At 39.7% G+C, this 25,996-nt stretch overlaps 2 protein-coding genes across 2 annotated transcripts; both read left to right on the top strand.

Annotated features, from left to right (window-relative positions):
* Positions 1 to 139: 139 nt before the first annotated feature.
* On the top strand, positions 140 to 8,666 carry LOC135476549 (large ribosomal subunit protein mL44-like). The gene is made up of 10 exons (XM_064756604.1): positions 140 to 224; positions 487 to 610; positions 1,511 to 1,597; positions 1,977 to 2,077; positions 2,641 to 2,716; positions 3,159 to 3,243; positions 3,509 to 3,580; positions 4,572 to 4,720; positions 5,320 to 5,402; positions 7,688 to 8,666. Exons 1-10 carry the CDS (start codon positions 146 to 148, stop codon positions 7,879 to 7,881), a joined length of 1,050 nt encoding a protein of 349 aa, XP_064612674.1. The 5' UTR covers positions 140 to 145; the 3' UTR covers positions 7,882 to 8,666.
* Positions 8,667 to 11,563: 2,897 nt separating this feature from the next.
* LOC135476642 (NADH dehydrogenase [ubiquinone] iron-sulfur protein 8, mitochondrial-like) lies at positions 11,564 to 21,795 on the top strand. Its single transcript, XM_064756735.1, has 6 exons — positions 11,564 to 11,605; positions 15,369 to 15,443; positions 16,851 to 16,940; positions 19,339 to 19,511; positions 20,234 to 20,362; positions 21,368 to 21,795. Exons 1-6 carry the CDS (start codon positions 11,569 to 11,571, stop codon positions 21,497 to 21,499), a joined length of 636 nt encoding a protein of 211 aa, XP_064612805.1. The 5' UTR covers positions 11,564 to 11,568; the 3' UTR covers positions 21,500 to 21,795.
* Positions 21,796 to 25,996: the final 4,201 nt, after the last annotated feature.

Genomic DNA, 25,996 nt, shown 5'->3' with positions numbered 1-25,996 from the left:
ATTGTCGTCACAACATTAGTCATGTGGACTACATATTTTGTTGCTTTTTGAATTCAAGTCCGACACCGCGTTCCATCGAGAAAGATCGTATTTGTATCTGCGGCTGTAAAGAAGCAAAGCTGTCTGCTTGCTTTCAACTGCAAGCATGGCTTCGCTGGGAAGACGGTTATGTTGTCACGTAATACGAAGAGCCATGAATTTAACACGAGTGTCTGATTCAGCAGGTAATCTTGATAGTGAAAGTTTTCCCACGTCATCTCCAGATCAATCACAATAACAGTACTGACTGACCTGCATGTCTACTGCATGTCGATATATGGACACCTAATAAGCCTCTTGACAATCTGTAGGCCTAAATAATGTAACAACTATTCACATGAGTTAAATATTTCTCAATGCAGTATTCAAGAGATGAATAACAAACAAGCATTGAACTAAAAGTTTGTTAGAGTAACTACTCTTTTTCATTAAATTCATGTGTTACAGTTTTGGCTTGTGTCCAGCGACGTGATTTTAAGAAATGGGAAAGGCCTTACCGTAGTCAGATGTACAAGCGTCGACTTGAGGTTGGTCCAGAACCCGAGAGACCAAGATCTGCGTGGATCAACTGGCAAGTTGGCTGTTGTCTACTGTGTTATACAAACTTGGGTCGGATCATACCAATGAATTTAGAAATAGTCCTTATTGCTGCCTCACTTGGCGCTGAGCAACGAGAGGTCTCCGCAAGGAAACGGAACTGATTGTCTCATTGTCAGTATAATGTGACTGGGTGTTGTGTCATGTCAGGTGTCTTCGGTTTGATACTTTACAAGTGACAACAAGACCACATGAAGACACATTATATGTACACACACCTAAGGACTCCTTGCTGTCACATGGCTGTGCAACACAAACGCCTAAGCATACATACATACCGGTACTGTGTTAAACACTTGTAGCAGAAAATGTTGTATTGTGCAGACTGACAGATGGTTCTTGACAGTCCACACAGTGACAAGCCTCTAGCCCTCCCATGGTTCTCATGTGGCATGATTTTGGAAGACCAAAAGGACGTTTCAGTTCAATTATCATCTTTTCTACACACCACTTGGTGCATGAGAATGGTATGCTAGTGGCTTCCTTAAATTGTTTAACTGGTTGGCTACTGGCCTGGCATGCCACTTGAATCTTTAGGGTTTCTGTGACCAACATGGTTTGTGCAATGACCCAGAAGCCTGTCATTTAAAGAATAAATCAAATTTAAGAGTGTGTCTTGTATCAGCTGGACGGACAGTTTGTGCTTTACCAGTATAGTTTTGGTTTGCTAGTTGTCTCTAGTTCTGTCATTAACATAGAGTAACACATACATGTAGTGTCGAGCAGTACATGCAGGGTTGTATTGTCCAAGTCGATGAACATTCATTTGTCTTTTATCTATGTGTTGTGTTTTAACTATGACAAACATATTATGTGTGCATGTTTCTCAGATTTTGTTAAAAAAAATTTTTGTTTTATTTTTTCTTTTTGGTAGGAATTACGATGCAGAAATATTTGCCTTTGGAAAGCGGCTTGGTGAAGACTTTGATGAGGATATTCTAAGACAAGCTTTTACTCACAGGTACAGTTTGTGGCGAGGCTTTGCAGGGTTTTGAGTTTTTTTTTATTTTATTTTCTTTAGTGCTTATTTCTTCATGTGTCATTTATAAAGTAAAATTTTGGGCAAGTTAATTTGAATTAAGTCATGTCAGCTACTGTAGTTTTTCAACCTTTTCACATATTTTCAAGGTATTTTTTTAACGCATATTCTAAAGGCATTAGTCTGTGTAGAAAATCACATTTTTTGTGAAGCCCTGAAATTGGCGAATCCAAACAAAGTAGTTTTGTCTTTAAAATCAAATTAAAAAATGTGAATAAATTGCACTGAAAGTTGCTCTTTCACATGCAGAAAGGTTGAAGAATTAGTGTAGTACAATTTGATGCTGTTGTTGTGTTGACAGGTCCTACATAGACAAAGAGGGCAGGAAGAGAGCAGAGCTAGGGTTTGGAGCAGACTTAGCCTCACTGGAACTGCAGGACAATGAGGAGCTCACAAGTAGAGGTGAGAAAACCACAGCGGTAATTAAAAAAAAAAAAAATGGGCTGGTTAAATTTTGTTTGTAATTGTTTTTGTGGGCACATTGATTCCAGCCTCTGCTTGACAATGTGAGTGTGAGATTTACACTTAATAAAGCAAAGCATTATTTTGTAATAAATAGTAAACTAGTTGTATTGAGCACACTGCAATGTTCTGTATTCATTGAGGGAGTAGGATGTGGTGAAGCGTAAAGGGGCTTGTTTTCCTATATCTAGGTCACATGACGCCTGGGTTCAGTCCCATTTGTGGTTGGGAATTTTCGAGATTCAGTTGCTGCCATTGTTCGTCGGGCCTTGGTGGCAATAACTGGTTGACGGTACTCTCGTTGTCTTGTGTGGTGTTGCATGAAGTTAGCACACATGGGAGAGTTTACCAGTAACTCACCAAAGGTCAGTGGTTTATTCCAAGCACCTTGTCCCTGGTTTTCTTCCCCTTAAAAGCAACTTACCGTTGTATAAGGAAAAAAGGGAAACACAACATAAAACAATTCAGTAAAGAATTAAATAAATATATGGCTCTCTTTTCAGGAGAAGAGGTAGCCCATCGGTACATTCAAGCATTTCTACGCACCTCTTACCCGTATCTGCCAGAGGAAGGAATACGGTCAGGATTAGTCATTACAGTATTACATACCTGTATCTTTATCCACTGTAGCTATAAGTCAGGAGATTTATAGGGTGTCTGGAAAAGTATGGTGGTTTACATGAGGCATATTGCCTTTTTTTCCCCCTCCTATAAAACCTGACTGCTGTCGTAACCCTGAAAAAATTGTTTCGAATGGCATTAAACACCAGTCATGCCAACCATGTTAAAGATTTTCACTACAGATAGTAAAAAAAACTGTATCTTCCTGAAAGTCAGTGCTAGTCATCATTTATTATATCTGACACATTTATATTATCATCAGGACAGAAAAAGCAAACCTTTCTGTGAATTTCTATAAACATAATCCCACTCCAGTTTACAGAAGTTATATTTATAGTGTGAAAATATCTCCCAGATATGTAATGATTATATTAAAAAACACTTTTTCTTATATTTTCAGCGGTATCTGTGAGTTTTTGATGACAGAGGAAATGTTAGCTTTTATTGGTAGTAACCTGGGTTTGAAGGACCTCATACTCTCTGAGGTACAGTTTATACCTCTTTTTTTTTTCTACTACTGAAACATTTATTGACCAAAATTTTATGAATACATTGCTGAATAATGCGTTTTCTTATACTTATAACTTAAGATGTGGCACGTTTGACTTTTTTTTTGGTGTTTTATTTTTACATATAGTGATCTTAATTTACAGTTTTGCTTTAAATGGTATTGTTAGAATTTGTTATCAGTCCTGGCAATAGAATCTCTTGATCAGGGGAGATAAATGGTGTTTATTTCAATGTTTTCAGGATTTCCCTCCCCTTGAATCTACGATCAGTAAAACATTCTTTGCCGTCATTGGAGCACTGTGCGAGAGTCAGGTCAGTTTTCCTTGAGAACATTGTCTGTTTTATCCTACTTTTTGTCTGATGTTTGTTGTTGATTTTTGTGCATTAAATGTGAAACGCTTGTGTAACCATTTTATGTTCGTAGAGCACCTTTTGTTCGCGAGTAATATGGTGTACATATCTGTTGTCACACATGGGAAAGTTTGTCTGTAATTTGCCAAAAGTTGATGGTTTATCCTGGGAACTTCACCATTCATAAAATTAGCACTGTGCTTGTGAAAATTTCTGAAGCATTGCATTATACAACAGCCAGATTAGATAAATGCATCCACTGCAGTCGCGGCAAGTTTACTGTTGGCGTCACTCAAAGTTAGTAAAATATGCGCTTTGCACCGGTCACTGGGCATGCAGGGTCATCACGCACCATACTAGAGATCGATTCGTATGCACATTGACCTTACACAGAGGTTATGGTTTGAGCGGGTTTTCTTTACCTTTTTTGTCTGAAGAGTTTTCCTCTCCACACAGATTCAGACAGAGCCTAATAAGTTGTGATAGTACAGTGCCTTCATAGAGATCAAACTGATTGGTGTCGCGTGACACAACCGTGTGTGCTTGGTGCTTTTTTTTTCTAATTCATACTCGACAGTTAAATATTTTAAGTTTCCGACTGGTACCTCCGGCTTTTTACATTTGTATTTATGTTATTAAACCTTTTTACGTATATTGTATATTCTTTTTCTTTCGGTTTATCATTAGGGCGCCCAACCTCGCGACGCCCAAACCTGTTGTATCTTGTTCAAAACTGCCCTAGATCAGACTCTGATTGTAGTATGGTGCTGTATGTACATTTAAATGAAAGACATTTTAAATAATTTAGGTCACATTATAATTTATGTCACATTATACTGCTCCAAATATGGTAAGTGTAGAATAATATTTATTCCAAGTAATCTGGGATTGGAAAAGCTTTGAAAAACCTGCAATGTTGAAGTGTAAGAAGAGTATGAATCGTAAATTTCAGAGCGAGGAGCGAGCTCACACCTTTGTCCGTGACTTCATTCTACCACAGCTTATTGGTAAGGATGTGAATGAGATGTGGGAGATCACCAACCCCATGGGACTGCTGACTGACATTCTCACTGCCCAGGGACATCCTGCCCCCGAGGCCAGGTGAGTGACAGAGCATATGTTCCTTAATTGTGATCCGCATCAGGTTACTGTAGTTCACCTAAAGTTTAGTCTGTAAAATTGCACTTTTAGAAACACACGAAGACCTTAAAATGATACTTTTAATGGCAACACTTCACTTTCTCATTCAAGAAATGAATCAAACTTCACATAAAACTCTTTAAATGGCCAAATGAGTCAATCAGTGAAGCAAAATATGCCGTTTAAAAATGTTAAACTTTTGATAAAATGCTGTACTCAAAACCATCTCAGCGAAAGAGAACCAAAAAGAAAAAGTAAGTAAATAACAGGACCATGGGGGGAAAAACATTGAAAACTGCATACAAAACTGCTTTTATGCACTTTTTTATATTTTGTTTTAGCTGAATAAAATGAATTCTGATTGGTGTTTTTTTTTTTTTTAACAATGTTGGGGTCAGCAACATCCCCAGTACTACCCTCAATCTTGTAAAAAGTTTAATGATATTTCACAAATTGTTGAAGGGGTTCATTCCTACATTTTTAAGAAATGAATGTGCTGGGACCATACTTTTGATCAAACATTATGTCTAAGGTTAAAATCTTCCATTTTCTTATTTCAGACTTCTCCGAGAAAGTGCCTCCACCACAGTTATGTCCCTTTATTGGGTGGGAATATACTGTAACAAGGAGTTAATTGGCGAATGTAAGTACACGCATGAAAATTTGCCAGCGCCATGTAATATACGAACGAGAGCATGCATGGTGAAAGGATTAAAAAAAAAAACATACAGTATAGCTCAGGCTAAAAGTCAATTGTTTATCGCTCTTATCACACTCCAAGATACTGAATAACTCTCTGCTGGTGCTTGACAAACCCTCTACTGGGCTGTGTCGGAGACCAGCTGAGGCGCGCAGATTTAAAGTCAGAAGGTGTGAATATAATTGGAAGCAAAGCGGCAGTACCTGTGTATTCAGCTGTGTTAACATAGGCCTGCATGTGTTACCCGTGAAGAGCGGAAAGTTTATTTTGCGATATGTAACATACTTCTGCACAACAAAATCAGTTGAACAACCTGATTAAGGAAGGAAATATGCGATTCAAAGTCATCAACAGGTGTCAACAATCGGCACACTAATTTTGATATACATTTATTTCAGGCCTATAGAACCATGCAACAGATATTTTATAGTAAACTGGCCAAATCTTCCCATTAATTTCACAAGCCAACGCGACTTTCTTGTGAATAAAGCACGTGCAGTAGTGCACGCTTCCCGTCTAGGACATCGCCCCATCACTGGCGGACAGCAGTCTTGTGTGGCCGTGCCTCTGTGTGATCCTTCAAACTTATGTCTTATCGCTTGTTACGTTTGTATGGAGATGACATCTAAATAGCATTATGTATTTATATGAGTGCAAAGATCGTGTAAGCCTCCTGTCAAAAGAACTAAAAAAAAAACAAAAACAAAGACAACCCTGAACACGTATGTTCAGGTCAGCATCAGGCATCACCAGACTGCAGACCTTTCACTGTAGGCTACTCCCGGTTGACGGACATGCAGGCCTAGCCGCAGCAATTGGTGTTTTCAACAAGTAACCCGAAATGGCTGATCTAATATAAAATCCAATATAAAGTGCTCGTTGTTCTTCAATCTTGGCAAAGTGACACCGCTGGACTCTAACCCTGCGTGAGTTCTTTTCCAGGTCTCATCATGACATTACTGAATATTTTAATTAAGCCTACAATAATCCACCTTGCTGTTGCTGCTTATTTGACCACCTATAATATTTCTTCACACAAGTATAGTGAACACCAAAACATTACAGTCCAGCTGAAAAAAAAAACAGACTAGTAATCATATGTTTATTGATAAAAGTATAAGTTATTCACATACATTTTGCCTCAACTTTTATTCCAGTTTACAAGTAAAATTTGATATCTGAATTCATCTGGGTGTTAGTGCAAATCATTTATAAAAAGCATAATTAAATTAACGTGGAATTCATGGAATGAATTCCACAAAGGTACAGTGTGACTGGTATGCCAAAAAAGTCAATTGGTGGAACTGGGAAGTTATTATTATTTTTTTCTGTGAGAAAAACCTTTCGAACAAATCATTTTTTTCCCCTTCATGAGTTTGCTATGAGGGTGCTTTTCCACATGCTTTCGTACAAACTACAAATGGTCAGTAGTCATATGGACAAAGTCTATCTTGCCCTGTGTTGTGTTTTTATTTGTTACCACTTCTGTACATGAAATCCATATTGTAATACCGCGTTGTTGTTTTTGTTGCAGCACGAAAGTGTCGATTTGGTTTTGTAAATTGCTGAGCGGCAGATAATTTTTTGCAGGCATATGACTCCCACTAAAACCTTCTACGAAAGAAATGAAAGACATTTGTCCAAATGAGCTTGTTTTAACAGTCGTTGTTATCCATTACAAATCTTGCATGCACTGATATGTAAATCACTACTTTAAAAGAAGATTGTCACTTTGCGATCAAAACACACACACACACTTTTGTTATTTTACTTCAGTTCCATGTATTGTGTTAGGCTTTCAAACAATTTTTAAATCATTCTAACAAAGAACTACAGAACTGTATATTTTTGGGTCGTCAGCTTCCTTCAGCCAGCGCTTTGGCCTACCAATGCTCAGCCACGTGTGTGTGATCAGTCACAGTGGACGGATCACTGATGACTGTCAGCAGGTGACTGTCTGTCTACAAGCTAGACCTGTAGGATCGGGTTAATCTCCTGCCTGGTTTTGACTTTTAGCCTGTGCTATACTTTATGTAAAAATAGCAGTGAAAGTGGTGTGAAGCTAGAAGTGCAGTGTGGGTGGAAGATGGAAATCAGACTCTGGTGTCAGGATAGAAATGAAAACTAGGTTAAGAGTGTAAATAAAAGCCTGGTGAAATACCAAAATTGAGAACATGGTGTAAACATATATTCACTAAATGTTTTTGCTTGCATGTTTGCCCATGCAGCTCCAGGAGAGACTGTGAGTATAGCTGAGGAAATGGCCGCCCGTGAGAGCCTCAAGAATATTTTCAGGACAGCAGATTACAGAGAGCCGCTGAAGTTTGGTCGGCGTGGGGAAAACTTTGAAGTTGACTTTGACAAAGTGAACCTGTCACTAGAAGAGTATGTGAAGCCTCAGCAGTCCGTGAGGGATAGCTAGCTGTTTCAATTTCCTACAGAAAGATGGCAAGGAGACTACTTCATTTTGTCAAATGTGTCTCATGATTTGCGTGCTTGTATCATTTTTACTGGAACTTTGTTATGCCATAAAAGAACAACATATTATGAGTGTTAGTCATATAGGGGGCCTCCATGGCCGAAGTGGTTAGCATGCCAGCACGGTGCAATGACCGAGGAGCCTCTCAGGAATGGGATTGCTGTGAGACTGAGTTCATGTCCAGCTCATGCTGGCTTCCTCTCCAGCCGCACGTTGGAAAGTCTGCAAGCAACATGCAGATGGTTGTGAATCGTTCCCGGGTTCTGCACAGTTTCCTCCCACCATAATGCTGGCCGCCATCGTCAATACAGGTATTCTTGTGTAGAGCGTGAAACACCAATCAAATGAATAAATTAGTCATGTAGGAAGATAGGTGGACAAAGACATAAATGGCTACAGACATTGTCATTGGATGTGAATGGTAACTATAAAAATCAACTTTCGCCTAAAATTCTTACTAGGCCATGTTTGAGAAAATATGATGTCACAGTAGTCAAACTCCATGTTTATATGGCTGAAAGGCAAAACTGTCTACATGACATAAAACAGGTGCATTTGTGAGATATAGAACCAGCTTGTGACCGTCACAAGTGTTCTAGTGGTGAACTGCTATCACACTACAAATGCTCCAGTGGTGAACTAGTAGCCCGCTACAAGTGTTCTAGTGGTGAACTGCTATCATACTACAAATGCTCCAGTGGTGAACTGCTATCATACTACAAATGCTCCAGTGGTGGACTAGAAGCCTGCTACAGGTGTTCTAGTAGTGGACTAGTAGCCTGCTACAAGTGTTCTAGTGGAGGACTAGTAGCCTGTTACAAGTGTTCTGGTGATGAACTAGTAGCCTGTTACAAGTGTTCTACTGGTGGACTAGTAGCCTGGTACAAGTGTTCTAGTGGTGAACTGGTAGCCTGCTACAAATATGCTGGAAGTGAACTATCAATGTACAACTGAGAACTTTTTAACCTGATTGGTTTGAAATACTTACTAACCCTCATTGATGAATAGTTTTAGTTTCGGAAGCTTGATGTGACACTCAGAGCTTGGCTGTTGAGACCATAGCTTCAGATGACATGTATATGCCATGTGTCTCTGCCTCAGAAACATAAACTATGCTACATATGGATATGTTGTTCAAGAAAAGTGGTTGCATGAATAAAACAAAAATTGGAAAGAAATATATGTTGTGTTAATCTTCATTTATTACAATTCTATTTATTTATTAATTCATTTATTTGATTGGTGTTGTATGCCGTACTCAAGAATATTCCACTTATACGACGTCGGCCAGCATTATAGTGGGTGGAAACCGGGCAGAGCCGGGCTGCTGGCAGACCTTCCCAAGTACGACCGGAGAGGAAGCCAGCATGAGCTGGACTTGAGCTCACGGCGACCGCATTGGTGAGAGACTCCTGGGTCATTACGCTGCACTAGCGCGCTAACCAACTGAGCCACGGAGGCCCGCTATTACAATTCTAAAGATATTAACTAAATATTTTTACCTCTCTAGGATCATGTGTCAAAGATTATGTCCTTAGATTGTTACAGGTAAATGTTTTCGTATGAAACATTTGAGTGGTTGATTGATTGATTGTGGTTAAACTGATTATCAGTTGATTGATTGATTAGTTGTTTGATTCATTGATTAGTCTTTTGATCAATATTTTTAATTTTGCTAGAAAATAAAGCACTTTATGAATTAATCAGTCAATGGATTCGTCAGTTCATGTATTCATCAGTGATCGATTGGCAGCTTAAATGATCACGTGTGTAATTGATCGCTTGGGTCTGGTCACCTATTTGATTTATTATTGCTTTATCATTTATAGTGTCAGTTGGTTTGCTCTTGTGCTTTATCATTTATAGTGTCTGCTGGTTTTCCCTAGTGCTCTATCATGTAGGTATACTGTCTGCTTGTTTGCCCTAGTGCACTATCATTTGTAGTGTCTGCTGGTTTGCCCTAGTGCTCTATCGTTTATAGTGCCTGCTGGTTTGCTCTAGTGCTTTATCATTTATAGTGTCTTTGTTTACTGTAGTGGTCTATCATGTAGGTATAGTGTCAGCTGGTTTGCCCTAGTGCACTATTATTTATAGTGTCTGCTGGTTTGTCCTAGTGCTGTATCATTTATAATGTCTGCTGGTTTGCTCTAGTGCTTTATCATTTATAGTGTCTTTGTTTGCTGTAGTGGTCTATCATGTAGGTATAGTGTCAGCTGGTATGCCCTAGTGCACTATTATTTATAGTGTCTGCTGGTTTGCCCTAGTGCTCTATCATTTATAATGTCTGCTGGTTTGCTCTAGTGCTTTATCATTTATAGTGCCTTTGTTTGCTGTGGTGGTCTATCATGTAGGTATAGTGTCAGCTGGTTTGCCCTAGTGCACTATTATTTATAGTGTCTGCTGGTTTGCCCTAGTGCTCTATCATTTATAATGTCTGCTGGTTTGCTCTAGTGCTTTATCATTTATAGTGTCTTTGTTTGCTGTAGTGGTCTATCATGTAGGTATAGTGTCAGCTGGTTTGCCCTAGTGCACTATTATTTATAGTGTCTGCTGGTTTGCCCTAGTGCTGTATCATTTATAATGTCTGCTGGTTTGCTCTAGTGCTTTATCATTTATAATGTCTTTGTTTGCTGTAGTGGTCTATCATGTAGGTATAGTATCAGCTGGTTTGCCCTAGTGCACTATTATTTATAGTGTCCGCTGGTTTGCCCTAGTGCTGTATCATTTATAATGTCTGCTGGTTTGCTCTAGTGCTTTATCATTTATAGTGTCTTTGTTTGCTGTAGTGGTCTATCATGTAGGTATAGTGTCAGCTGGTTTGCCCTAGTGCACTATTATTTATAGTGTCTGCTGGTTTGTCCTAGTGCTGTATCATTTATAATGTCTGCTGGTTTGCTCTAGTGCTTTATCATTTATAGTGTCTTTGTTTGCTGTAGTGGTCTATCATGTAGGTATAGTGTCAGCTGGTTTGCCCTAGTGCACTATTATTTATAGTGTCTGCTGGTTTGCCCTAGTGCTGTATCATTTATAATGTCTGCTGGTTTGCTCTAGTGCTTTATCATTTATAGTGCCTTTGTTTGCTGTGGTGGTCTATCATGTAGGTATAGTGTCAGCTGGTTTGCCCTAGTGCTCTATCATTTATAGTGTCTGCTGGTTTGCCCTAGTGCTTTATCATTTATAGTGTCTGCTGGTTTGCTTTAGCGCTTTTTCATTTATAATTTATGCTGACACTATTTGGTTTTGACGACATTGATGTTGGATTTCGAATGATTATGTTTGAGTACAAATCCAGGTATGACCCACAGGGTAGATTTTTCAGCCAAAACAGATGCGGGCAAACATTTGAAGTACAGATTACTGAGTACGGTATCGCCGGCAACAAAAAAATATAGGCCTACTGTAGGCCTACTGCTTTCATTTCTGTTGGGCTCGTCTTAATTTTTAACCAATGGTAATATTTCCAGAAAAATGAATTTTATGATGAAAGATGGCAAGAAAAATTTAACCGTTTTTCTAGAAATCGTATATGCGATTGAAAAGTTGAGAGGCGATATGAAGATGACGGTCACGAAAATGACCTATTGACTGTCATTATCTCCCTTTGCCTCGCTCTTTCGTGGCTTAGTGATAATGGCGACGATGCAGTTGTTTTCGGCTGGACGGTCAGGTAAAAAAGGCAAACTTTGCGTAACTTTTAAAATTGCATTGGGAACAATCGATCATTACAAACTGTAATACAGAAGTAAATCTTTTGGCTCACCAAACATTTTCTTATGTCGCATTCCAACTGATATCTGTGCCTTGAAGGTCACAGCATGTTGTTGTTGTTATGCAAGTGACAAGTTTCAGTGTGCACCGAGGTAGGCCTACATGGTACTCTTGTGCAGCAGCTAATCTTCCAAAATTCTTACATACTAAAATAGATCCGAGATCGCTCTGACGTTATGGTTTGACATACATCAATTTCTGATATTTACCAGCCTCAACAATTAATCATTGTATTAAAAAAATCCGGTGGGTCTTTAAGTGCACTCTAAAACGGGGTACGGACATTGCACCCCCCCCCCCCCCACACACACACACCCCGACATATCACCCCCGTCCCCCCATCCCCCACAATTTCCCCTTTGAACATTTTCCCCCTTCTGGACATTTTCCCCGCCCTATGTGAATATAGCTGATAAAATCGTATGTGGTCCATCCTTGATTATCCATAGTCAGAGTGGATCATAATCATTTAAACATTTACAAATTTGAAAGTGTTGGCAAATTTGCAGCAGTTTTTTCATGACAAATAGATGTTTTATTATTTGCAACAACAGGCCGGAGATTATTGTCTCTGAGGGGTAAACCAGCATTGCAAATAAAATGACTGTAGCCAGTATACCAGGCTTTTGGGTTAATCCCTAAAAAGAGGACTGATTAGCCTAAGTGTAAAGATTAATGACTTAACATAGCTTACTCCAAAATCCAGTGAACACAAGCTATTCATAAGCTTTTATCACAATACTGTTTTGTTACTGCATTATTATGAGAAGTTCCACTTTATCAACATAATATTTTCATCATATGAAGACTACCTGAATTTTGTGGATATATAAAAATGAAAACCTGACTGTTTTGACTCCCAGGCAGTCTACAGAGGCCTTAAAATCTTCACCTTATACCTGAATTTTGTGCATATTTAAAAAAAAATTGGTTTATTTTCACCCCCCTGGGCTATTCATTACAAGACACCTCACTTAGAAGATCATACAGTCAAACCTGTACCTACGGCCACCTGTAATAAGCGTTCATCTCTGCCGCGACCAAACAATTTTCCATGTTAAACGACCTGTAATATGCGGGCACTTGTCCAACGCGTCCAGCGGCCAATATATTTTGCCACCAAATTGTATATCAGCCTGTCCTTAGCGGCCGAGACTTTCAACAGTAATGATGATTGCCGCATCGGACATTCAAGAATTCAAAATGGCGACCACCCGACTTCAGTAGTTTTTGTAGTGATTAAAAGTTACAACCTGCCACTTTGTGATGACAAGTGAAGTGTGAACATTATTGGTCAATAGCATTGAAGTCTGTTGTTCTTTAATCAGGCCTAGCTGGTTATTGTCCGGACACCCCTGCACTGTGGCAGTGGATTAGCTCCATGCTGAGGTCCCCACTATGAATGCCATAAACAGTGGGCAAACTTGGATATAATCTGATATAATCTGACTCCTGTGGTTCCTCCCATGAATGGTTTCTCTGACAAATTATCTGGCTTCCTTGGCCATTATTTTTGCTGGCAAATGGTGTTGTGTTTTCATTCGCGTGGCCAAAATATTGCCTGTACCGGACACGTGGAGAAACTGATCTTCCTTCACTCATACATGTTGTTGTTGTTTCACCAGTAATGGCAAATATGATTGAACATCTCAGCAGTCTGCCATTTATGGTCCAAAACTTTGTTAGGAATAGTCATTTATACCTACATAGGCCAAACTAGCACATGGATTTCTAGGGCTTGACAATGATGGGTAGAAAGTTCTCCTGTCACGTGAAACTCTGTGCCTTACGTGAAACTCTTTCTGTAATCCCCTGTTAAATGCGTTAAGTCCATAGGTCTACCCCACAAAACTTGAAATTATTGAGTTATTATTTTACTACAATTGTTATATTTCTGTGAAATTTATGTAGGAGAACAGATTATTGCTGTAACAATTATGTATATTATTATGTAGGCCTACATGTGCACATATCCTGAAACTTAATTCAGTTGTGATTTGGCTTGGTCTTCACAACCTGTCTTACGTGCCAACTGTCATATGCGGCCATTTTTACATGTCCCTTCACTGGCCGCATACAACAGGTTTGACTGTATTTATATTTCCCACTGATCATATATACATGTAGATATATAGGGGAGGGGCAAATGTCTGGAGGGGAAAATGTCCAGAGGGGAAAATGCCGGGGGGGGGGGGGGGGGGGGGGGGGTCGTCGATTTCTTGTTTCTTGTACTTTCTATTCAGTGATGAAACTATTGCTTAACTTGTCATTTAACTTTTAAGACTGGCTGCTTGGTCCTGTCATGTTTATTGGTGCGCACTTCCAACATTTTAGTACACGCACCTCCAACATTTTAGTACTCGCACCTCCAACAATTTAGTACATGCACCTCCAACATTTTAGTACATGCACCTCCAACATTTTAGTACACGCACCTCCAACATTTTGGTTCACCAAACTTGCCATGACCACACAAAGTTATTTTGATGAGCAAGATGAAAGTATTTGTGTGGATTTCAGTAACATTTCGAAATTTTGTGATTGAATTTATACTTGAAAGGAGAGGTATTAAAGGCCTTATTCTCTTCAATCAGCAACAGAAATTGGCATGTGCTGCTGTATGAGAGTGAATTTAAAGACCAACATTGTTCCCCAAAGAGCTTTGCGGAATGGAACAACAGGAGTTTTTGAATTCGATGAATAATGATTGAAGCAAGTAAACTGACAGAATCAGAAATTGAAGAAACTTGTCCTCAACATTTAATTAATTGAGCTAGGGTTGACAAAATTTTGTTCGACCAAGTATGGCCCCAAACCGACATCAGAGTGTGCTTCCTTTTAAAAATCCTGACAAAGTTGATTTTGACAGTTTGTCATGGCTTTTCAGACAAAAATTACTGATCAAAGACATCACCACGACACTCCACATTGGTTGGGACCATTCCTCACCAAACAAAATGTTGCCATACCTAAGTTAGAGCAATCTCAGACTATACAAAAAGTACATACTTCTTAGTCCATCTTTATGGATTTAGGTGCTGTTTTAAAGTCGACCCCTGCTTCCCACGATGTCACAGCACATTTCCGAAATCCAAGTGTATGGACACTTGTGCTCTCCATCTTGTCCTCAGAGGTTATCTTGGGGGGGCCCTCTGTGGCCTAGGTATTAGCACACCAGCATGGCACAAAGACCCAGAGCCTCTCACCTGTGAGATCCAAGTCCACCCTGGCTTCCTCTTCAGTGGTACGTGGGAAGGTCTTGCCAATAACCCGCACATGGTCGTAGGTTTTCCTTGGGTTCTTCCCAGTTTCCTCCACCATAATGCTGGCCGACGTCATATAAGTGAATATTTTTGAGTACGGTGTACGGCGAGAGGCTCCTGGGTCATTGCACTACACTGGGATGCTAACCACCTCAGCCACTGAGGCCCTGTGTTCGTTGCAAACCAGTTGTGTGTCAGTAATATACAGTGTGAATATTTCCTTTTCGTATGTGACAGATGGGAAAGCTTGTCACTCGCCAATGCTTGGTGATTTACCCAGGGAACCTGGTACTCATAAAGCTGACAGCCATTGTATAAGTGAAATACTCTTTAGTACGACAGTAAGCAATAATCAATCAATCAGTAATTATTAACCAAGATGTTCTCCTTAACTTTCAGCTGCTGTCCATGCGAGACAGGCTTTAAGGACTGCCTGTGCTGTTCCAGTTCGCCTCAGTTCTCAGTCACACTGGAGTAAGTTAGCTTAATAAAGGAAAGCACAACTAAAGGACTTTGCAGGGTTTAAATTAAAAAATAACAATTCACTGTTTGATGTTACTGATAGTAAAGTGTTATAATGTTTTGAAAGTTGCACCCTGTGTCTTAATGTCTCTCGTATCCACGAGTCTTCTATTGTAGTACAAATGACATAGTGACTGGTGCTTTTAATAATAGATTGTACTTATTGACGCAGTCAGACTGAAAGTCATGACTGTGCACAGCATTATTTCAGGATACTTCTGATCATTATGTTTGTTTCATCTTGTACTTAACTGTGTAACAAATAGGACATGTTTAGATTTATAGTTCCAAAGCTATAAAGACTTCAAAAAGAAACTGCATGTGATGATGCCATGTTTTCCTGGGCCTATATGGTCGTTGGTTATTTGAGGTAGTTTTACTTAGGTTTAGCGCACTGACTGTTAAAGCATGTGTGCACTTTAGGTTGGAGGTATTTGTTGGTATGTACATCGTTTAGGTTGTTTTAATTGGTATTTAAAATACAGTTATCAGTTAAAATGTGGTTATCAGTGCCTAGCTAACATGGATAAGCCTTAGATCAGGGGGTCACCCAGTGCTCTCTTTGAGGTCATCCGTGTAGCGGTAAATTCTCAGACACATATGGTCGAGTGGTAGTAGTGGAGAGTAGATAAGAATTAACACAACAGTCCAGAGAAACAGTTTCAGCATATATTTTATGATGTACACTTGACTGAGGATTCAGTCCTGAGCCCTGTTTCACTAAGCTTGATGTGTCAGTATTATCGCACCATTGTCCTATATGTGTGATTATCGTGCATGTATAACATGTGTGTGATTTTTTTTTTTTTTTTGATTGGTGTTTTACGCCGTACTCAAGAATATTTACCTTATACGATGGCGGCCAGCATCATAGTGGGCGGAAACCGGGCTGAGCCCGGGGGAAACCCACGACCATCCACAGGTTGCTGACAGACCTTCTCGCATACGGCCGGAGAGGAAGCCAGCATAAGCTGGACTTGAACTCACAGTGACCGCATTGGTGAGAGACTCCTGGGACATTACGCTGCGCTAACCAACTGAGCCACGGAGGCCCCACGTGTGTGAAACTGGGCCCTTATGTCCCTATGTTGTGTTGCTTCCTGTCATCTTGAACTAGACTCCCTAACTTAGTTCTGGAAGTAACACAGCACTGAGAAGGGCTGATGGTACACATGCATCTCTATGTTAGATTCGCTGCATCTGTCAGTTGGTCGGCTAGTGAAATTTGGTATTATTGGTATTTTGTAGGATTTTACTCACAAGAATAAGTGTTCCAGATTTGCCCTTGTTTTTATCAATTATGGATGTCTTTTGTGAAATTACAACTATACATGCTTCTGTGCTTTTGTGTGTGTGCAGAACAAGTGGCCCCAGATGATCCAAGTCTGGAATGGTCTAGCATAAGTGACCGGGCATCAGTGACTATCTTCTGGAGAGAACTGTTCAGAGGTATGTGTACAGTGTGAGATGTTATGTGTATTACCTGTGTGTATGTTAGGGTTAAGTCCAGAGGTGTGTGTACAGTGTGAGATGTTATGTGTATTACCTGTGTGTATGTTAGGGTTAAGTACAGAGGTATGTGTACAGTATGAGACGTTATGTCTATTACCTGTGTGTATGTTATGGTTAAGTACAGAGGTGTGTGTACAGTGTGGACTGTGTGAGGTGTTATGTGTATTACCTGTGTGTATGTTACGGTTAAGTACAGAGGTATGTGTACAGTGTGAGATGTTATGTGTATTACCTGTGTGTATGTTAGGGTTAAGTCCAGAGGTGTGTGGACAGTGTGGACAGTGTGAGATGTTATGTGTATTACCTGTGTGTATGTTAGGGTTAAGTCCAGAGGTATGTGTACAGTGTGAGATGTTATGTGTATTACATGTGTGTATGTTAAGGTTAAGCCCAGAGGTGTGTGTACAGTGTGAGATGTTATGTGTATTACCCATGTGTATGTTAGGGTTAAGTCCAGAGGCACGTGTATAGCATGAGATGTTATGTGTATTACCTGTGTGAATGTTAGGGTTAAGTCCAGAGGTATGTGTACAGTGTGAGATGTTATGTGTATTACCTGTGTGTATGTTACAGTTATGTCAAGAGGTATGTGTACAGTATGAGATGTTATGTGTATAACTGGAAAGTACTTTTTGTGTGGAACTAATTTTCACAGATTTCGCGGTCAATAATTTTCCTGCGAAAAATAATTCCAGTGAAAAATATCCAATATTGAATCATAAACTACAGGTACATGTAGTTGTAATAATGAAGTGAAATCTTTGCCAGGGTGACGGGAGTTGTGCTTAGAAAGCCTGATGGGCCAGCTAAATGTTTTGACAGCAGGGAAGGGAAATTATGGTTTAAATATATACAAACTCTTGTGTTATGGCTTAGTGGGTGTAAAACAAAAGTGGATACCAGCATGTGCTGGCTTCTAATGAATGTCGCTTTGATACACACTACCCCATTGGCCTGTGTCTTTCTTGTGGTCCAGTGAGTGAGCTTCTAACAAACTGTGAAGTGTGTACAACAACACAATGGCCATTTGACAGCTGCAGCAATGTTTACGGTTTCTGACCTGCTACAGAGGACAAATAAAACTGAAAACAATGCAAAACTTACCGTGTTGCTTGATAAAGAATGAGTGAATGGCGCCGATAATGGTGAATTCACTTTGCCAGGTGTTTAAAAGTACTCATCAATGATTCGAAAATAAGTGACACCTGTTTGAGTACTGTTCACAGTAGGTGTGAAAGTTATCTTCTTACTTAGTGATAATCCCTCTCCGACTGTTTTAATCTCTGATCCAGATCACGAGGATAGGCGACACTGCAGGAAACAAAGGAGGATTATAGCCCCGCATGATGATACCTGTTTGATGTGCTTGAATAATTTCGCCCATATTACATCTTGGAAAATTTTAAGATTGGTTTTTAGTATTATCTTGAATACACGAAAATTTATTCTCACAAACATATTTTTGGAGAAAATCTGCGAAAATAAATCCAAGCCATTATTCTGATACCAGTCAACCTGTCGTTGCACTATTGCTTTAATGGTGAACGCTAAGAGATTGACCTTAATCAGAGTCTAATAGTGAATGGCTACTACAAGAACTGGCCACACCTTGAAACTGAAATCTCTGTATTTAAAAACTAGGATTTCGACGATTATTCTCGGTATGCAGTTATAAACCCATTGACTATTTTCATGCAACTCTAAAACAATTACTATCAAAGATGTTATTGTCTTTTTACAAAACTCTCCATTGATGTAATTATTTGTAAGCCTATTTCAACTCGACCACGTTTGGATCCCACCATGCATCAGCCATTTCTCAAATGTTAGCTGCGTAATAGAGGAAAAACAAATACATAGCTGCACAGATTTGTCACATAATGTGTTGGAGATGGAAGAAAAGTTTAAAGTGCCGTGGAGACTAGTCAGATGGAGTGAGTGAGTGCTCGGGGTTTAACGTTGTACGTAACCATTTTTCAGTCATGATGACGAAGGAATCCTTAGCATGCATGTAATGTGCCTCCTTGTTGCAGGAGGGATTTCCACCGCTCTTTTATCTAGTGCTGCTTCACTTAGACAGCTTGCCGAAGGCAAATAAACCACCTCGAGCCATTTTACTGATACAGGTCAACCAGTCTTTGCACTATCCCTTTTATGCTGAACGCCAAGCGAGGACTTCCTCTTTCAAGGTTTTAGGTTTGACTTGATCCAGGATTGAACCTGGATTTATCGCTCCCGAAGCGGACACTCTACCAACTGGACTTCTGGTATTACCTTTTGGTGTTTTAGGGTTAAGTCATAAGGTATGTGTACAGTATGTGGCGTTACATTTCAGGGTTGGGGATAACATTGGGGATGATATTTAAGGAGCCTGCCACAATTAACTACCCCTTTGAGAAGGGTCCCCTAAGTCCCAGGTTCCGAGGAGAGCACGCATTAAGGAGGTACCCATCAGGAGAGGAGCGATGCATAGCCTGTAAACTGTGTGAAGCTATTTGTCCTGCCCAGGTGAGTCTAGGTCTTCCTGAATGCTCATCTGACAAAATCCCTGTTTGTTAGGTTAATAAATGCACTACAAGTATCTGTGACTCACACAAATATGTTAGCAGGAACCCGCATGTAGATTATATGCTGTTTTGGCATACATCAGTAATGCTGTGATCCTATCGGTTCGAATGAGTTTTTCTTCTTAGGGACAACAAACATGGACACTTTAAGACTGGCTAACTTGTCTAACTGTATCATCTGCCTTTGTGGAAAATATTTCCACCACAAAATTTTAAAAACTGACGTGAAGATTAACTCCTTCTCATTGGTTTCCATGGTTTTTCCTGCATCTTGTGACATCTGCATAAAATGACTGCTTAAGAGAATTGGTTCAAAAGATTTCTGCAGAAAAACAAAGAGTCCTGTGTATATAATACAACAATTATTGCCTTTCCATTCTGTATATTCATGGATTTGTACGTGAGAAGACTTGACAGCTACCTGCGCTGGTCGTGGGTTCCGCCAGGCTACGCCCATTTTTCTCCCACCATAATGATGGTGGCCGTTATGTAAGGGAAATATTCCCTTTCAATGTATCAGCTGCATAGAGACCAATGACCAATGTATCAGCTGTATAGAAAGTTAATACTTACGTATGTTTTACATGTGCATGTGTAATGATTTGAATCATGCCTATGCCAGAAGGTGCGTTTTTACAGCCCTGATTGTAACTGCTTTTACAGGCTATCACAATAGAAGCGGAATCTCGTGCGGATGGGAGTCGAAGGACAACTCGCTATGATATAGACATGACAAAGTGCATATACTGTGGGTTCTGTCAGGAAGCTTGTCCAGTGGATGCTATTGTTGAGGTAAAGTTTTGTATTTGTATTTGTAAATAAACAACTAAGTAAAGTTATGGAGGAAAAACTGCATCTTTTGCTTTCTTGGCCCCATTTATACCTTGGGGGCCTCTGTGGCCCAGAGTGGTTAGCTAACCAGCGTGGCACAGACTCGGGAGCCTCTCACCAATGCTGTCTCTGTATGAGTTCAGGCCTAGCCCATGCTGGCTTCCTCTCCAGCCGTAGGTGGGAAGGCCTTCCAGTAACCTGTGGATGGTGGTGGTTTCCCCCTTTCTTCTGCCCGGTTTCCTCCCACCATAAAGCTGACCGCCCTCATATAAGTGAATACTCTTGAGCACAGTGTAAAAAACCCAATCAAATAAATAAAAGAAATGCATGTGTTAAACCAGTGATCAGCTCTTTCCTCTACATTATCTGTTTCAAGAGATTCTGTTTACGTGTATGTTGTTGGTTCCTGCATTCATCAGCATGATAAGGAATTTCATTTCATTTCATTTTATTCACCAAGGCATCCAGCAATACAAACGAATTTGTTATCTATAAACTTGGCAGGAACTGAAACCCCAAGGGGTTTATTATATACCGGTATAAATTAAGCTGTGGTGTATAGGTACCTATAGACTCAACATTAATTTATACAACTAAATTTTAACAATATATCAATGTATCTTTTATATACAAATATATAGTAAACAGTACCCAATGTATCTGTGGCTGCACTAAAACAAGTTAATGTAACGCATGTATAGGAGATGAAGTTTCACAAGCGTGATTCATAAGGAGTTATTTTCTTCAGTAATTTGAACCTAACTTAAATAAAGAGCTAGAACAGCATTTTTTTTTAAGTTTTGAGAGCATTTTATTCCATTGTAAAGGTCCCTTTTTCCTGCACGTATGAATAGATTTCCATTCGTTTTTAGTGTTCTCTGATTCTGATATTTTTACACTAAACCGTGACTGAAATATTGCCTGTATTGTTTAAACTCCATTAAATCCATTGTTTTATTTTCACAGGGTCCGAATTTTGAATTTTCAACAGAAACTCATGAAGAGCTCCTGTACAATAAAGAAAAGTTGCTAACGAATGGAGACAGGTGGGAGGCAGAGATTGCTGCTAACCTACAGGCAGATTACTTGTACAGATAATGTCGGGCTGAAGGTTTGAGTAACCCCAGGGATAAGAACAGTGCTAAGATGTTAGGGCATCTGTCCACAGTGATCATTAGTTAATGGACATAAAGTGACTTCTCGTCTTTGTTTTGATCGACACGTATATGCTTCCAGATCTGCAGTACATGAAATACAAGCAGGGCAAACTGCCAACTGTAGCAGTGTGTGTGTGAGGCATGTGGCCATTCTTGTAAGTCACAGTCTGCCTGTATGTTTGTTACATATCTGTACTGTTTTTGTGTGAAGGTATGTCAACTGAAACACTGAGATATTGAGTCTAATACTCAATAGGTTGGTTTTTCAGTGCATTAATGCCATCTGTTGATGTTCATGCAGCACTGGAGATGTTGTAAGGAATTGATGCTCGTTTTTCTTGAATGCTTGCTAGCCTGTTCAGTTACCCTCATGAATTTTGCCTCAAATTGATGTGTAGGCTACAACAGTATATGTAAAGTGACTGTAGCACAAACCATGCATGAACGGCACATTGCTGTGTGAATAAAGACACTGTCTAGTTCAGAGATAAGCACTTTAGGTTTTGAAAACATGAAGGTCTCGTCTTTCATGGTGCGGAATCTTATTTAACCGCGAAACAGTTGCTACATCATTGTTAGAACGTACGTCAGACTTCTTAGTGCGGATTATTCCTGTTGTATATACTTCTGAAATAAACTTTTACTGGTTTCGAAACGATTTCAGTCTTCTATGGTTCTAATTAATCCGAGTTTAATTAATTTAATTATCTCCAAGGCTATACTAGATGAAGGTTGCAGATCTGTCTAGTGTTAACACACATCCGGCGGTGTCCTGTCTAATCCTGACAAATGCGGCCGCAGGATAACATCATGATCTTCTGACTTATCCTGCGTCCTCAAGGCATTAGTTTTCCAACGTCTCCAGGGTACATGTACCTGGCGTAGGCCTACAAATATAATGCTTTATGCATGTACAATGTACAATATGTATACTTGGCGTTTAAAGTCGTGGTTAAGATTTTTTTCTGTCAAATGACAATGAGGAAAATGGTGTATGTACATATGATGTGTCTTTTTGTGGCAGGGCGAGTCCATGCCGTCAGTGCTGCTGTCACTGAACCATCATGCCCAAGACACCAGACATAATACCCCATCCGCTTATCTCTGCCGAATCGTGTTTGTCTTCTAACCATACATTTATGTGCGTGGGTTGTTTCCGATTTGCATATGGCGTATCCCATGACGTGGTTAGAATTCCTGATGAAAAGTTGATTTATACTAATACCAAGTACGTCAGAAAAAGTGTTTAAGGGCCTTTAAGATCGAAATAAGTGGTAGTGGTGGGTGACTTACACTCACTGGCTCAATGAGGCACGGGCTCTCGGACTTGGACATAGGAAATAAGTGGTAGTGGTGGGTGACTTACACTCACTGGCTCAGTGAGGCACGGGCTCTCGGACTTGGACATAGGAAATAAGTGGTAGTGGTGGGTGACTTACACTCACTGGCTCAATGAGGCACTGGCTCTCGGACTTGGACATAGGAAATAAGTGGTAGTGGTGGGTGACTTACACTCACTGGCTCAATGAGGCACTGGCTCTCGGACTTGGACATAGGAAATAAGTGGTAGTGGTGGGTGACTTACACTCACTGGCTCAGTGAGGCACGGGCTCTCGGACTTGGACATAGGAAATAAGTGGTAGTGGTGGGTGACTTACACTCACTGGCTCAATGAGGCACGGGCTCTCGGACTTGGACATAGGAAATAAGTGGTAGTGGTGGGTGACTTACACTCACTGGCTCAATGAGGCACGGGCTCTCGGACTTGGACAGAGGACTTCAGGATTCCTCCAGTCTCATCTTTCATTGATCTCGGTTCGTTCATTCGTTCATCAACGCTTGTTGGATATCTTGTGGGCCGTTTAAAACGTCTTATGCTAGCTGAAGACCACTTGTCCATCAATCATATGGTTTGTATGCGCTACGTCACTTGAGAAAGTTTGTCATATATGGGCTAATACAATAATATATATCGGTCAATCAGCCAGTTGATCAATTATTTGTAAAGCCAACATCTGACAACTATATTATGTTTCGCACTGTTCGTAAAATTGTATGAGGTTATGATTAGCAGATTTCGTCGAACCATTAGTTAAAAAAAAACAGAACTCGTACACCTTTGAATTCAAGAAATTTAAAATCGCTTTAATTCGAAAAAAGAATTGCAGAAGGTGGAATTGTGCTACATTAGTTCAAGATAACTTCAACGTTCAAATCTTTCGGATTTTCTGATTCAGGCGCGGGTTCAGATGACACGCATATACAATGTGGTTCAAGAAATTGCTGGACACAGCAAATAACAGTTATATTTAATTCGTTTTTCTCAGCTAATAACTGTATGATCTGCCACATCGTTAAAATACATACAACACTATGTCAGACATAGCAGAAATGTGACAGTTTTCATCTGAAATGTTGAATAGTTTTGCCGACACAACCCTTGTCAATTTTGTAAACATTCGACAATTACAGAAAATCTATATGTATATATTTACAGTTATAACGTCTAGATGGTAGAAGAAATTCTTCGTTTGCAAAATATCTAATTTTTACAAAAATAGGATCATTCTTCATTCGTATATAGCGCAAAATGAACGAGCAAAAACTGACAATCAAGTTTGTTATGCGAATGTTAAATATGTGAATTTGTGAACTTTTAACAAACTTTCTTAAAATATATCCCATAAACATTCGAATATGTTTTATAGTTAAGGTAGCGTACATTGTTCAAGTTGATTGCTCTGCGTGCCAAGTCTGGCTCACATTTGAGTGAATTAGAAATGTGTTTTTGTTTTTTTTTCACTTACCTATAGTGTCTAAAACAATGTATGGTTACATGTGATACACGTATTTCTGAGTACGATTATCCACAAAGCTAGTTTTGATATCCAAACGTGAACCGTAGTTTTAACACTAACTTTTACATGTAACGCTGTCCTGATAGTAAAACTTCCAACTCACATGTGCTATGGTCAGTTAAATCTATGACAAGTTGGGTTTTTTGTAAAGTTAAGCTAAGCATTATACTTATCTTAAAAACAACTTCGTGTGTGACATTATGGAACTACTACATGTAGTATGAATTTCCAGAACCCTTAAAACAATCTCAGCCCACAGTTAACACTAAATTAAAGTGATAGATTTTACACTTGCATGAGTTTGTTCTTTTAATAGGATTCCACAATATTTTTTTTTTTACTTTTTGCATTTATTTATCAACTTTTTGAATTGCAATTTCGATGTTATGCCAACGGTTACAAGCTCACCCATTCTCAGACACACTGTACATGGCTCCCCCCACAACCCACTCCCACCCCACCACAACTGCCTCCTGTGTCTCTTCACAGTCCATGTCTTTTCCATCTCCAGTGGTCGCCTTCGGACACGTCTGTTCCGCGCAATTTCCTCTATCAGCAACAATCCGATTGTCTTTCATCGTCGCAGCCGGGGGTTGTATCAGATTACACGACGTGTAAAATCAGTTTCCTGATTGCCCGATGGTTTAGCAAATAAAAGGATGAGGCCAGAGTCTAACAGTGGCTCTTTTCTTGGACAGCGAGTTGAGTCAGTTCAAGGGGATAAATGAAGTGCCTTTTGTCTCCCGCTGCCAGTTGGTGTCTCCAACAACAGCTGCATGGCGACACTGGCTAGCAAGACGGCGACAAGAGTCTGCCTGCGGCTCGCCAGCCAATTCCATTGTCCATGATTACGTCTTTTGTCATCCACTCCTGTCATTCTTTTCTCAAAGTTTGTCCGGCTTACGGATCCAGACGTAGTGGAGTGACAGTGCCAAACAGCTCATAACTGTCCACAGATTGCTTCACTGACACTTGTACTCATCACCCTTCTCCCTCATCATTTCTCTCACAGTGGCGAAATGTTTTTGCGCGTGAAGCTAATCCTTGTACGAGAAATAACAGTTATTTACACCAATTTTCCAAACAAAAACCAGAGCTTATTATGTGCTCCACATGCACGCCGACGAGTTTTGAAATCCGCCTGGGTTCATTTGCGGCATCTCCAAAGCCTAAGGATTTTGCCTCTTCAAATGTTGTGAATTCCATGCGGCTTCTGGAAGAAACAAGCAGTCTTCTCAACCATTGAATTCCGCTTTAGTGATTAGCACATATCGTATTTTCTCCAAACCTCGAAATCCCAACGTTTCACAGGCTAAGGTTTCACCTGTAAAAAACAAATGCATGTTCCGTTTTTTTCTTAAGCACTCAAAACTTAATCTGTTCATTTTAACAGAAAATGTATCGTCTGAGTGATGCTAGAATGTATTCTACTATTGCAGCAGGTTGTTCGGTTAAATATAACACATATGTTCTATTTAATTCAACGTAAAGATTCTGTTAGACTAACAGGATATTATGTTGAATATAACTTACTATTCTCATTTTTTTTCACGAATTGACAAAATTTGCGGTCAGTATTA

Source organism: Liolophura sinensis, chromosome 10, assembly GCF_032854445.1.
Source record: "Liolophura sinensis isolate JHLJ2023 chromosome 10, CUHK_Ljap_v2, whole genome shotgun sequence".
NCBI lineage: Eukaryota > Metazoa > Mollusca > Polyplacophora > Chitonida > Chitonidae > Liolophura > Liolophura sinensis.
The sequence above is the reverse complement of the archived record's forward strand: the minus strand, read 5'-3'. Positions and strand labels throughout refer to the sequence as shown.